At 41.3% G+C, this 14,359-nt stretch overlaps 1 protein-coding gene across 4 annotated transcripts in view; it reads left to right on the top strand.

Annotated features, from left to right (window-relative positions):
* RHOBTB1 (Rho related BTB domain containing 1) overlaps window positions 1–14,359 on the top strand; it is a 66,622-nt gene that overhangs the window by 17,395 nt on the left and 34,868 nt on the right. For 3 of the 4 annotated variants that reach the window (XM_036336824.1, XM_036336825.1, XM_036336823.1), the window contains 2 exons: window positions 11,415–11,616; window positions 11,975–12,078. In XM_036336824.1, coding sequence (XP_036192717.1) covers window positions 11,425–11,616; window positions 11,975–12,078 — 296 coding nt within the window. In that variant the 5' untranslated portion in view covers window positions 11,415–11,424. The other variant, XM_036336826.1, reaches the window with a different exon arrangement.

The following is a 14,359-nucleotide window of genomic DNA, read 5'->3' as shown; positions in this document are numbered from 1 at the left end:
TATAAGTATATGATTTTAAAAATTAATTTGTGCATTATCAAAAAATGTATTATTATTGTATCAATGTACCCTTAGTAGAATTAACAATCAAGGGTTACACTTATGTACTCATTCCTTTTTTAAAAGCTAAAATATTTTCTCATTATAGAAGTAATACATCTAAAAATATTATTCCACCATGAAAGTAATGAAGTACTAATACATGCTGCAACATAAATGAACTTGAAAACATACTAAGTAGAAAGCAGACACCAAAGGCCACATATTATATGATTCCATTTATAATAAATGTCCATAATGGCAAATCCATAGAGATAAGAAGTAAATTAGTGGTTTCCAGAGTGGGAGGAGGTGGAATGGGAATACTGTTTATGGGCAAAAGGTTTCTTTTTGATGAAAATATTCTAGAATTAGATAGTGGGAATGGTTGTACAAATTTGTGAATATAATGAAACAGCCTGAATTGTATACTTTAAAAGGGTGAGTTTTATGGCATTTTTACCTCAATTAAACAAAGAAAGGTAATATAGTTTCACTGTAAAACACTTGGAAACCAAAGGAAAATAGAAAAATGGCAACAAGTTCTAGTTTCATTGTCCAGCAATAATCATTGTTATCTGTTTAGTATCTCCCATTTTTTTCTCCATGTATCGTTGTTGTAGGAGGAAGAGGTTGGTGTTGCTTCTTTTTAGATGAAAGAGATGAAATGATTAAATTACAAGTATTCACATATTAATGCTCACCCATTCCTTCTTCCCCAAAAAATGATAGGTCCCAAGGAAAATCCATTTAGTTGTCAGAGGGGAATAATGGATAGAAATGTGATTAAGAGAAGAGAGGGCAATGGCCAGCCCTGTAAGAAGGGAAGAAGAAGCAATGAAGGGGAAAGATCTAGGGTCCTTCCTGAGAGGCAGAGAGGCAGATTTGAGCAGTTGCCATGAGACGTGGAGCTCTTTCTAGGAGTTTAGCTGCCAGATGCCTGATGTATTATGTAACCCACATTTCAGATGTGTCACTGTGCTAAGATGGTACTTCCAGGGAAAGAATGAGGCAGAGGTCCCAATTTTATTCAAGTTACACATACTTGTTTATTTTATGTAGTTTTCATCGACTATATTTCAGATTACTATCCTGCACTTTCCTTTCAGTAGCATAACATAAGCATTTCTCTATATTATTGCAAGCTCAGCACAAACAGCATTAAATAATAACAATCTGTTTCTTATAGCGTATTTACTTCAGTACACCTTTCCTCTGTGTCTGTCTAATTGCTTGTCCTTTTCGATGTGTCAGGGTTTTTAATAAACCATATGCTGAATGGTCTCTGTTTATTCCATTCATATAGAGAGTGATTCATGGTGACCAAAGACCAAAGTATATTCTAAATGCTTGGATAACCTTAGACTCTTTCAGAGACCAAGGTAGGGCTCTATAGTGACCTAGGAACCCACCCAGTTCCAGAATGCACAAGCAAAGCTATTCAGTATGGTACAGGTTGAGAGAACTTTTGTAGGTGAGATAAGGACAGTGGTGAGTAATGTCATCACTGAAGATGTTCCCGTGTTCAGTCTTAGAGCTTGCACCACCTCACCCCACTCCCTCTCACATTAACATCACAAGATCAATCACTCCTGTTGCAAGGTCAGAACTGAAATGGCCTGGTTGAGCAGGCTGGAGGAAGCAAAAACAAAGTCTTTTCTTTGCTCAGTGCTGTCTATCTGGTCCATTCCAAGCAAGGACTATCACTGGGGCTACTCCTCGCCTATGGCAGCATGCTGGTCTCCTAATGGCTTTCCAGTGGCTCCACAACCTACTCTTTCCACCCTTGTCCCAAGTCAGGCCAGCTCTTATTGCACATCACGGGCATCTATGCTGAAGAGCATACCACCTACCAAGTCCTAGACAAACTCCATTCCCTGTACAAATGGGCAGTCTGCTGGTCTTCAGTGACTTTCTCATTTGGCCCCATAGAAATGAATTTGGCAGAAATCCTTCACGTTTCTGTATATGGTTATTCTTTATCCTTAGCTTCTGGTACTGTCGTGAAGTCTGTTATCTATATAGAATAAGGTTCATTTTAGTGAGACGTGGGAGGAGGGGGATCCAAGCATCTGTTCTTTCAATGCTATCTTGCCTTCAAGGCTAATTGCCTCTTGTGATGTAGCTCTTTTAGGCATAGATTGACCTCCTTCATTCAAGACTCACTTTCATTTCAATTATAAATTGTTCTCCATATGTAGTGGATACATGTGCCTCCCTTGCCAGGCAAGTAGTGGCTCACTAGAAAGAGTTGGGAATTTCTTGAATTAGGAGGTTAAAGTCTAAAAGTAGATGGTAACTTTGTGAGACCCTTAAATGCTATTAAGATTCATAAATTGACTCTAGGTACTAGCGTACAATAAACGATCACATTCCTCCCCCCTTTTTTTTCTAAATCAGATCGGATCCTAAACTGCTCCTGCCAACCTATATTGGGGCTCTCCCCTGACCCCACCTTCCCGTTTGGTGAAGAAGCCCGGTCCTTGGTCCCTGGTGGTTTCCATGGTTACTGATGATTTTTCTGATGGGGCGTCATGGCTGGTGCGATGCCATCTGTCAAACACCGCTCTCATGATGAGTCACACAGATGTCCCTCAAGGTGTTCCTCTCACCGACTGCAGGCTTAGCCACATGCTGCTGCTTTCGAGGCCACGGGCTTAATGATCATTCATCAGAGAAAGCTGAGTGCAAGTTCTCTGCCAGACCCAGGTGGAAGTTTCCCTAAGGAGAGTGGCTGTACTTTTATATTCTATTGAACTAATGTTTACTGAAAGCCACATACGGCCAACCACTAAGAAAGATTTGAGGATTTAACAATAACAGTTTCTGTTGTAAAAAAATGTATGATCTTGGAGTCGTAAAAGCAAAATACATATGAGCACAATTGTCAATATTACAACACAGAATTTTATAAGTACAGTATAAAGGATGATGTTTTAAGTGCATCTTCTTCCAAAACATATGTCTATCCACTTTGCTTCATCTCTGCTGATTCCACCCTGGTCCATGCCACCATCCTTTCCCTCCCGGAGAATTTGGGAGCATCCTACCTGGTCCTTCTGCCACTGCCCAGATTCCCCACAGCGAGTTCTCCACACAGCAGTCTCAGTGATATCAGTGGTACTACTAAAAAGCAAATCAGAACCTGGTACTCCTTTGCCTGCAGCAATTCAGTGGCTTCTCACTGACATAAGAATAAATCCATTTATTTAAATCCATCTATTCTCATTTAGAATAAAATCCAAACTCCTGACTGTGGCTTGAAAGGCAAGGTATGACCTAGCGGCTAGGTCCTAGTCCCACCTGCCTTTCTGACCTTCTCATGGCTGGGCCTTCTTATTCTTCCAATAGCAGGAATATGGGGCTTCCTCATAGAGACTGCCCTTGACTTCCCAGCAAACTCCCGCCCATTAAGTTCTCCCACAGCACCCTTTCATTTTTCTTCAAGTTGCATATGAAGTATATGATTTCATCTACTTGTTTAGTTGTCTCTCCCCACCTGACTCTGCGGTCGTGAGGGTAAGAGCTACACCTGGATTGTCCACTACTATACACCTGTAGGCCTGGCTCAGTCTATATTTCTTTTTTTAAAATATATTTTTATTGATTTCAGAGAGGAGGGGAGAGGGAAAGAGAGATATAAACATTAATGATGAGAGAGAATTGATCAGCTGCCTCCTACACACCCCCTACTGGGGATCGAGCCTACAGCCTGGGCATGTGCCCTTGAACAGAATCAAACCCAGGACCCTTCTGTCTGCTGGCTGACACTCTATCCACTGAGCCAAACCGGATAGGGCAATCTATATTTCTTTAATTAAGACTGCCTGAGTCCCAAAGGACAATTCCAGGATCAGGGCATGAGAAAGGGCATTTGAGCAGAAGTTATGGCAAAACAAAGTCACCAAAGGACAGTTTACATGGCATGTTTGTAGTTGGAAGTAGAACAGTGTGGTTTATTTTGGTGGTTTTGCAAACTACCCTAGAACTTTTATGCATGTTTAAGCTAATTTTTTTTTATCTGTTCTTTACTTTTCAATTGGGGCAGCAAGTTGCAGTGGGTAGGTAGAAAGCTTCTTTCTAATCCTGGCTCGCTTTCCCCACTGACATTGAGTTTAAAAAAACTAGTGAGAGCATGAGTTCCTGTAGGTCTCCATTATCACAGGGCTCTGGCAGGATAATGAGTGCATGTTCAAAAAGAGCACCTCTGAATTACTTGCATTCCTGGACTTCTATGCAGTGTCCTTTCTGTTATTTAATCTCTTCTCTTTTCTGTTTTAATCAAAACTTTCAACTGAAAAAAAAATAGTTTTGCTTTGAATGATGAAAAGAAATTTGATCCTAGAGCTATATTTCTATGAAGTTTTGATTTAGGAAAGCCCAGCCCAGCCCTGCCTGTCTCTTTCCCAGCTCTGGACCCATTCTCCATTCCAGCGGAGATGTTTATGTTATGTATAAAGCGGCTCCTGCCTGCCTGGGACTGGTGATTAAGAGCTCAGAATAATCAAATCTGCACAGTTGAAACTTGGCTGTTGGCTATAGTTATTATGCAACGCTTAACATTTCCCTTTTGTTTCTGTCAATAATATAAAATTCTCAGTTTTTCTTTCAGAAGGAGCTCTTGAAATACACTAAAACTTGTTCCAGTAGTATTTTTTAATGATCAAGTTAAGTATATGCATTTTGGACAAGAAAATTTAGTGGCTGTACAATAGTATTGTTCAAACTGTCTACGTGAACAGCTGCACGGAGCTGAAAATACAAAGGCCACTCTGTGGGCCTTAGATTCTTGTCTTTAAGCAGATTGCTCACCATGCCTTGATTAAAATAGCAAATATCACAAGAAGTACAGCAAAAGTGATGATAAGAGGCAGCATATTCCAACGAGAGGGTAATTCTGAACAATTAGGAGACGTGTAATGAGATGTCTTAGACAAATGGTAAGCATTTTTCTGCCCACTCTCCCTAATATCTGAATTTCTAATATTAGAAGAGACTCACACCTTACCTTAATTCAAATTGTGGCCCTGTACTAAAGTGCACCTCTCCAGAGCAAGCAGGAATAGCTTGCGTTTCATCAGCCACAGTGCCCCTAAATTATTAAAGTATGGGGCCAGGACTCTTTGATGGTCATCTAGCCGTAGTGTGATTGAGGGAGTGAATGTGTCTGACACTTCCTGAGAGCCCATTTCTTAAGAGAGGAACAGGACACCATGAAGGCCTTTAACTCAAGGAATGAAGGTGGGGATGGGGTACCGCCATTGGAAGAGAAAAGATGTGAAGAGGAGGCCAGGGCAGCTAAGGTCACATGACTATGTTACTCTTCTGCCCATAGTTTTCCCCAGCAGACAGTCACAAATTGGGGGACCTATAGACCAGACTAAACAGTTAGAGAAAGCTATACAGAAGAGGGGTATTGCATACTCATAGATTCCAAGCACTTCAGCACAGAGTAGCACCCCAGAAACACTTGATGATTCATTAAGTACACGAGATGGGCACTTTGCAGTGTAGCCAAGGAAAAATAAAAAGCTCACAAAACTCCATTCCATGATTGCTAATTCAGGAAAAAATGAGTGTGGATATGTGTTTGCCTTTGGGATTGCTTCTCCTAGAACCATTTATTGGTGCAAAGGAGAAAGTAAATTAGTCTGTATGGAGGCGAGGCAGTTAGAGAAGCATTTTAGAAGAGGTCATATCTGAATAAGTTTTTAAGGAATGAATAGAATTTGCCAGGCAGACAAGGAGTGGTAGAGGGTTGGCCGAGGGAATGATATACGGAAAGGCACTGAGTAGCAAACATTCAGAATTTGGGAAGCCAATTTGTGTGGCTAAATCATGCAATATTCGTTTCCTATATCTGCTATAACAAATCACCAAAAATTTAGCAGCTTAAAACAACACAGATTTATTATCTTGTAGTTCTGGAGGTCAGAAATCTGAAATGGGTCTCCTTGGGTGCAAGGCAAAGTGTTGGCAGGCTGCATTCTTTCTGAGACTCCAGGGGAGAATCTGTTTCCTTACCTTTTCCAGCTTCTAGAGTTCACCTGCACTCCTTGGTTCATGGCCCTGTCTTCCATTTTCAGAGCCAGCAATGTAGCATCTTCATATTTCTCCCTGACTCTGACCTTCTTACTCCTCCTTCCACATGTAAAGGGCCCTTGTGACTATATTGGGCCTTCCCCCAATAATCCTATATAATAAAAGCCTAATATGCTAAGTGTCCGGTCATCCGGTCATCTGTTCAACCAATCAAAGCGTAATATGCTAATGATATGCTAAGGCCGCTCAACCACTCGCTATGATGTGCACTGACCACCAGGAGGCAGATGCTCCAACTGGTAGGTTAGCTTGCTGCTGGGGTCCAGCCAATCAGGACTGAGCGAGACAGGCCAGAAACGCCCTGGAGCCCTCCCACGGTCCCTCCCCAGCTGGCCAACCTCCCGCATCCCTCCCCAGCCCCAATCGTGCACCGGTGGGGTCCCTCGGCTTGGCCTGTGCCCTCTCACAATCCAGGACCCCTCAGGGGATGTCAGAAAGCTGGTTTCAGGCCGATCCCACAGGCCAGGCCGAGGGACCCCACTGGTGCATGAATTCATGCACCGGGCCTCTAGTTCAAGATAATCTCCTTGTAGTAAGGTCAACTGACTAGCAATCTTAATTTTATCGATCCCCCTAATTCTACCCCATGCCATGTAATGGGACATGCTCATAGGTACCAGGACAAGGATATCTTTGAGGGACCATTATTCTGCCAACCACACATGCAGTGCAGTACAAGGTGTTAAAGGTGATGATGAAGAGAGAAGTTAGCATGAACCTGTCAACCCCAACTGGAAAATACCATCCATCCATCCATATCAGGCCTCATTATCAGGGGCCTATAACCTGGTATTTGTGGGGTTTTTTGATGGAGGAGTCAATATGCTGGAGTTTTTCCATAGGTATGTTTCAGTTAACAAATGTATGTTTGCTGCATAACAAATCACCCAAAATTTGGTGGCTTAAAACTACAATCTATTTTCATGATTTTGTGAGATTAGATGATAGCCTCAGGACAGCATTCCAACAGCAAGAAGGTGGAGGTGCAGGGATTCTGGACCCCTCACAACATCACTACCACATTCTTTTGGGTTTGGCCAAGGAGTCACAAGGTGAACTCATATTCAAGAGGACAGGAAATAGATTCCATGTCTTGATGAGAGTTGCTGCAGTGGTCATACTTCATCTAGCACAAGTTGTGAAGGTAGGAATTTTTGCTCAGAGAGTAGGATTTTGAAATTTGAGATTTCAGAGGCAAAATGTTTCTGGGTGACAATATCAGGCACATGACCAAAAGTATGAATAGCTCATTAGAGTGTGGCAGATATCACTGGTGTTGAAGAGGTAAAGAAACTGTGAGGCTAGAGTGTGGGGTGCATCATCTTGTGGACACAACAAGGGTTGATGGTGATGGTGAATGTGGAGGAGGGACCTGAGGTTCAGGAGATGACAGTAATAATGCCATGGGCAGATGTGGGATAATCAAGCCAGATGGGGCTAATTAATAGCCAGAAAATCATAACCACTGTGTTCTAAGTCAGCCTATGGATGGTGGGCACTGCACCCAGAGCAGTAGCCACCATGTACCACCTATTTGTCATCTTCCACATTGTCTTATTCACCTGCCAGTGTTCTTAAAAACATACCACTTCTGATTTCCAGAGTGTGCAGGTAGATCCTTCAGTTATTTTAACTTCAGCATCTGTGCCCTGAAGATTCAGAGAAAGTATGATATGAACTTCAAGTCAGTTTTGAGTAAGAAGACTACAAAGCTGCCATAGTATCAGGTTACCAATGTCAGTTCTTCTAAGTTTTCTTTCTCTTTTATACTTTCCTTATCTCTTCAGATATGTATCTAAAGGCAAAAGGGTATCTGCACAGATCTGCATGATATATGGTGCTGAAATTTATTAACAGTGCTAAGTGAATACTATTTATTATTCTCATGCCAGGTAAATAAAGATCAGAAACCAGATAGTCATTATCCAGATGGTCCCAAGAGCTCATTCAACCATAAGAGTGCCAGATATGAATAAATTAGAGCCCCTAACACGTAAAGGAAAATAAAATTTCATATTTTTATAATCACCACCATAGATTAATGCTCATTTGTTTATATGTAACAGATGAACAACCAGTTTACAACAATGCATGTGTAGCATGAGTTTACATCCTTGGCTGTGACTTCATGCCCTTAAAATGCTTTTTAGATTACGACAAAATAAATTTCTACCCAAAAGAAAAGTTCTTCAGTATTTGAAAATCCAGAAAACCGTTCCTGAAAATTAAATTCCATGTCTAAAGTGAGTGACCTAGGCTATGAATATTTAATTCCTGCCTTTTATTTCCCTTATATGCTGTCCCCTTTGCACAAGGTTCAGCACCTTTGGCAGTCACTTCGTTTTCTAGCAGATTGCTAGAGATTAGAGGACTCACTGATGTTATTCTCACCTTTGACACAGAAATTCTTTTAAGGACTGTGCATGAGATGTGTCTATAAATAAGTAATGATATTTTTGTAATCATAGCCTTAATATAAAGCTGGGAAAGCTTTGGCCCCCTCAAAGTAGTGTCCTGAAAAAACTACACAGCTATTCCACCAAAACTGCCATGTTTCAAATTACTGGGGGGAGAGAAGATTACTCTTTTGGGGCTGCTATCAGAGCTACTTTGCAAGCCAACAAGAAAACCAATTCTATTTTTTTTTTCATATCTCAATTTTGACGAAATTCAAGCATTCCTCAAATTTTAGGGATTGGCTCTCTATGACTTTTAGTTATCTAAAACAGCGGTCGCCAACTGGTGGTCCGTGAACCACTGGTGATCTGTGAGGTCCGAAAGGTTGGTGACCACTGATCTAAAACATAAAATAAAATTCACTCTCAAAAAAGTGAGGTTTTCCTTCCATCTCTTAGGACATTCCAAATAATATAACTCAGTTTCCAGAGTGTGAGGCTCTAAATGGAACCTGTTTTTCTGGCATAGGCTATCCCATGCTAATATCCCCAAAAACTTATAAAGACTATTAAGAAGTGTTACCATTCTCATTCCAGAATCTAGAAATGCCTCCTAAAAATATTTTTAAGCTACCTTTCTAACTCTGTTATCTTTTAGGTAACTATATCCTTCTCCCTACCCAAAACCTTTTCTGCCTTCTCTGTATACGGTCACCTATGCTCCATCTTGTATTTCCATTCTGTGTTTTTCAGTAACTTACCCTTTAATTGCTCTTCTAGACTATATCCATCCCTTTTATAGATCTTTGTGCAAAATCAAGTGTATGATTTTGCATCTAATTCTGGTCTTCCACCTGACTCAATTTTGCTGTCATGTAAAGGCATTCATCTTCGGGATCATGATTATAATTTTTGAAGGCATCCGTGTGTCGGGGACTGAAAACAACAGTTCACCTAATCCTCACAACAACCTCAGGGGATTCCCACCTCACAGATAAGGAAGCTGAGGCTCACAAAGAGGAAATAATTTGCCAAGTCAATGACTGCAAAATGGGAACAAGGATTCAAACTCACATCCATCTAAGGCAGGGATTTCTCAGCCTCGGCACTATGACATTTGGGGCAGCACTGTGACATTTTGTTGAGGGAGCTGTACTGTGCATTCCACTATGTTCAGCAGTATTTCTGGCCTATGCCCACTAGAAGCCAGTAGCACTCCCCCAACCCCATGTGACAACCAAAAATATCTCCAGACATTGCTAATGTTCTCTACTTAAGACCCACTGATCTAATGCCAAAGTCATGCTTTTACCATCTTATACTATTAAGTATGGAACAAGTAAAACCATAGAATGTTAAGGCTAGATTTTAAAGCGATAAATAGTAGGAGTTACCACACCTGGCTGATCCTCAGAATTGGAGATTTCTTTTCCCACCCGAGACCATCAGAACAGCATTTGCCAGGTGAGGGGCAGGTATCTATATATTTTAAGCCCTTCCATTGTGTAGGAGCCACAAATCAGGTCCTAACCTCATTACACATCTGTTCCATCACATATCTATTCCATTCCCATCAAATAATTCTTCAGCCTCTGGTCTGTCACCTCTTGTAATGGTGTTACAGGAGACAAGTTCATGTCCAGATGGTCCAAACTGAAAAAGCATTCTTCTTCATGTTCTTTCTTCTATCTCTCCCTCTATTCTCTTACTCTCATACTAGGCAAACGGTCACTTTTCTCAAATCAGTTGACTTAAACACTTATAGAGTCCCCATTACGTATCAGGTCCTACAATTTCTTTACCATTATGGCCATTAAAACCATTATTGGCTCTTTAAAAATGATCCTATAACCAGTGTTCTCAGTTTAACAATAGATTTCCTCAAAAGGGCAGTTCTATTTCATTAAAATCTTAAAGTCTTAAAATGGTTGGCTGTCCATCTGGTCTCTCCCAGGAAGCAGTCTGCTCTGCCTTTTGTGGAGGCTCTGATGCGGAAAGCAGAGCTAGCAGCTGCCCTTCCTCTTCCTCTTGAAAGATCGTCCGTATTTGAAAATCCAGAAAACCAGGTCAGCAACTCTCTTTAAACCTGCTCTGATGGTTTCAGGAAAACTCCAAAGTAGTTCCGCATCCTGGTAAAATCATTCTTTACCAAATGTTCCAGATTTCTTGATGAAAACACAGAAAGGAGAATAAAATATATATTGCTTAATGGTGCCCCTCTTGGGAATATATTTTTATGAACTTGATTAATAAAAATAAATAAATGGATAAATATAAAAAGTTAATTCTGTTCATGTGTCAAGTAATAAAATTACAATTCACTCTTCAGTAATGTTGGGTAGTGCTGTCTGCTTGCACTTTGGAGTCTCCTCTAAGTCACCATGATAGCTGAGAACCTATAGAAAACTGCTTTCCAGCAGGAGATAGTGGATCATTGGAAGACTGTGATGGTATGGGCACTAGTACTGCCACGGCAGCCTCTGCCCTCATGTCTCAGGCTAACCTGCAGGTGATGAGTCTCTAGCGGTCAACATGAGTAGCTGGTGAGCTATAAATGTGCCCCAGCAGCTGACCAGTCTGGATGGATCTCCAGTAGGCGGGTTGTGTTTAGAGAAAACCAAGGAGAAAATAACATGTTAACCGGAATAAACCGTTTGGGGTCAAAATAACAATCCGGTGTTTTTGTACTTGTGTGAGATATAAAAAGAAAACTTGGGTTTCACTTAGGCTTAGTATAAACTTCCAAACTTCTTGCTTATGCTTGGTTACCTCCAAAGCAGTTCCTGGACAAAGAGAAAACTGCCCGAACCCCTCAGGTCTTTGATTGCCCTGGAAAGCCCTGGTGTCTTTAATGTGGTATCTACTCTCTTCTTACAGGGTTTTATAAATGGACACTGACATGGACTACGAAAGGCCCAACGTTGAAACCATCAAGTGTGTGGTCGTGGGAGACAACGCCGTGGGGAAGACGCGCTTGATCTGTGCCAGAGCATGTAATACAACGCTAACGCAGTATCAGCTGCTGGCCACCCATGTACCAACCGTGTGGGCAATTGACCAGTACCGGGTCTGCCAGGAGGTAAGATGTACAGAGTTTCTTTAGAATCCTCAGGGCACATCACTGCTACTGACTGTCCGATTTTAAAGGGAGGGAAGGGGCAATTTGTACATTCGAAATAAAACTAGCATTTGTAGTACCATAAGAGAAAACAAAAGCAAAACGCAAATTTGGGAGGATGGCTATGGGATCCTGAATGAGGTGGGTTTGAGTCATGTGATTCCAGGAGGAGAACTGAGCTGAGGTTAAGTCCTGTTAGGGGGAGTGAGAAAACTAAATGCAAGCAAGTCGGGTGGGCATTGAGGGGTGCTGACCCAGACATCCTTCCCTGGGGAGCCTTTGGGTGCCACTGAGCATGGATGCTCTCTCTCCTCTGCAGGTTTTGGAACGTTCCCGGGATGTTGTTGATGAAGTGAGTGTTTCTCTCAGGCTTTGGGACACTTTTGGCGATCATCACAAAGACCGGCGCTTTGCATATGGCAGGTAAACCAGGACTGTGCAGCGCCGTTGAGCTTGAATACAATTTCCTTTCCAAAACCCACAGCTGCTTCATAACTCTACAAAAAAAACCCACATCATATGGCCTTGAAATGTGTTGGGTTCTGCACTGTGTCTAAGAAAAGACCAAAAAAAAAAAAAATAACGAAAACAAAAAAAAAAAACCAACCCACAACCCAAAATGACGTTGTTTCCTGTTGTCAAGAAAAGCTGTGTGTCTGGCCACTCTGTTCCTCCCAGGAAGTACTTGACTAAAAACAACCAGAGTGCTAGTTAAATGGGGATGTTTGCAAGACGAGGATTCTTTGTGCCCTCAGCCTGGGGCTGCTTTGATTGCTGTTTTCCTGGGTAATGCTTTATTTGCCTTCTGTTAAAATGTTTTAAGTTTTCTTAGCACATGACCACCTCAGTTCTAAAGGTCTCTGTGGTCTTTTCATGACCATATTTGCAGAGTCGGATGTTATTTGCTTTGGGCTTTGTTATCTGAAAAGTCTATTACTTTTATGTGAAGGTCATTTTTAAAAAGAAAGAAAAACATCTCTGAAGTCCTTCACAAGACACATTTCCAAAATGAACTGAAGCATTAATATATATTTTTCAGTAAAAAAGAAAAAGAAAAAAGAAAGCGAAGAAGGGAACATTCAATAAAGGAAAGCTTAATCTGGAAGGACATGAGAAGGAATATGCCTCAAAATATTTAGCAACTGCTTGTCACCAAAGCTCCAACAGAGTCTTCATGACCCTCACTTTAAGCGTATCGTAGAGAATGTGTCATCCCTATCAAAATCCAGATAAGGAGATCTTCTTACCCCTTAATTATAAATTAACACCTTTCATTTTAAGTTTAGAATTTAGGTTTTGTGGATCAGCTATCCCTTGTCAAAATCAAACATGGTGTTACCTCACAGGGTTGAACTATTTAGCTACTCCAAACACGGGAGTTGCTCCTTGGTATTGAGGTAAGCGTTTCTGAAAGTCCCCTCTATCCCTTCAAGCCAGTAGCTCTCTAACCTCTGAGCACACTTCTACTGGCATTTCTCCAAGTGGCCTCAAATACTGAGTAAGCCGCTGAGAAGCCGTTCACACACTGAGAGAATCTGCAATTTAGACAGGTCTGTTCAAGGGGATTCAGAAAGAGGCATATGAAAGTAAAGCTTTAACTTTAACAAAAATTTTTGGTAACAAGGTCTTTGAACTTAATATTCAGCATCATGGATACTTGTCTTCTCCTTAATTTTTGTTTTGTTGTTTTTTCTTTCCAGGATGTTCTTGATTTTTTCTCTTAGTTGCCATGTTAGGTTTTTCCCATGTTAGTTTGTTTCTTTTGTACAATTATTACACACACACACACACACACACAGTAATGAACCTGCTTATAAGTACTATGCAGTCACATTTGTAATATCTATGGTTTCAGGGAAGCATAATAACATGATGACTTGAAGCAAAGTAAGAATAGACATGGTAAATTTCAAAGGACTGTTTGTATATACCCCACTTCTAACAAAGTGTTGTGAGAATGATGGGCCTAATGTGAGCCTGCTGAGACTTTGGGTTTTGCTTCTGTAGGCTGGTTCAATACCTCAGTGGTTTGCTGCTACTTGAAATTTTTATGGTTTTAAAAACATGAATTTTAACTTGGGTCCACGGTGTAAAAGTTGCATGTGGTCCTGTAAGGGCTGCTTCATTATCGTGTGAGGTTCCTGCTTAGGATTGATGGAATGGCACAGTAGCCTTCATTGACCTAATATTGACAGGCATCTACATCGGGTCTCTCCCGGCTCCCTGATGTGTATAGGGTCATTTTACCATTTGTCATGCCTGTGCTTACTCACCAACAAAAACAAGCTGCTCTTTCATATGACTCCGGCAGATCAAAGTGCATTGTTCTGCTCCCTTGTCTGTCTGCCGGGTTTGGTTCTATCAGCTGTAACCAGGTCCCCCTTGGATGGAAACAGGACATGCTTTCCAAGCCAAGTCCAATTCTCCGAACAGCACACGGGGCTTCAGGAAACAGTCCTGTGTTTCTGGCCCAGCTCTCCATGGGCCTCACTTTATGCGCATGTTTGTACCTTGTACTTCCTCTGTCTTTTCCAATTCTCCACAGCCTCCCGGCATCCTGCACAGGCCCCACTATGGGTAAAAAACAAACGCAAGTGCTGTCCTGTCTTGGACTCCAGCATCTTTCTATAAATGATAAAAATGTAATACCTTATGGATGCAGCACCAAAATATTACAGTTTATGGAAAATTCTGATAGTAATAG

The sequence above is a fragment of the Myotis myotis genome, unplaced genomic scaffold, assembly GCF_014108235.1.
Source record: "Myotis myotis isolate mMyoMyo1 unplaced genomic scaffold, mMyoMyo1.p scaffold_m19_p_15, whole genome shotgun sequence".
Taxonomy (NCBI): Eukaryota; Metazoa; Chordata; class Mammalia; order Chiroptera; family Vespertilionidae; genus Myotis; species Myotis myotis.
The sequence above is the reverse complement of the archived record's forward strand: the minus strand, read 5'-3'. Positions and strand labels throughout refer to the sequence as shown.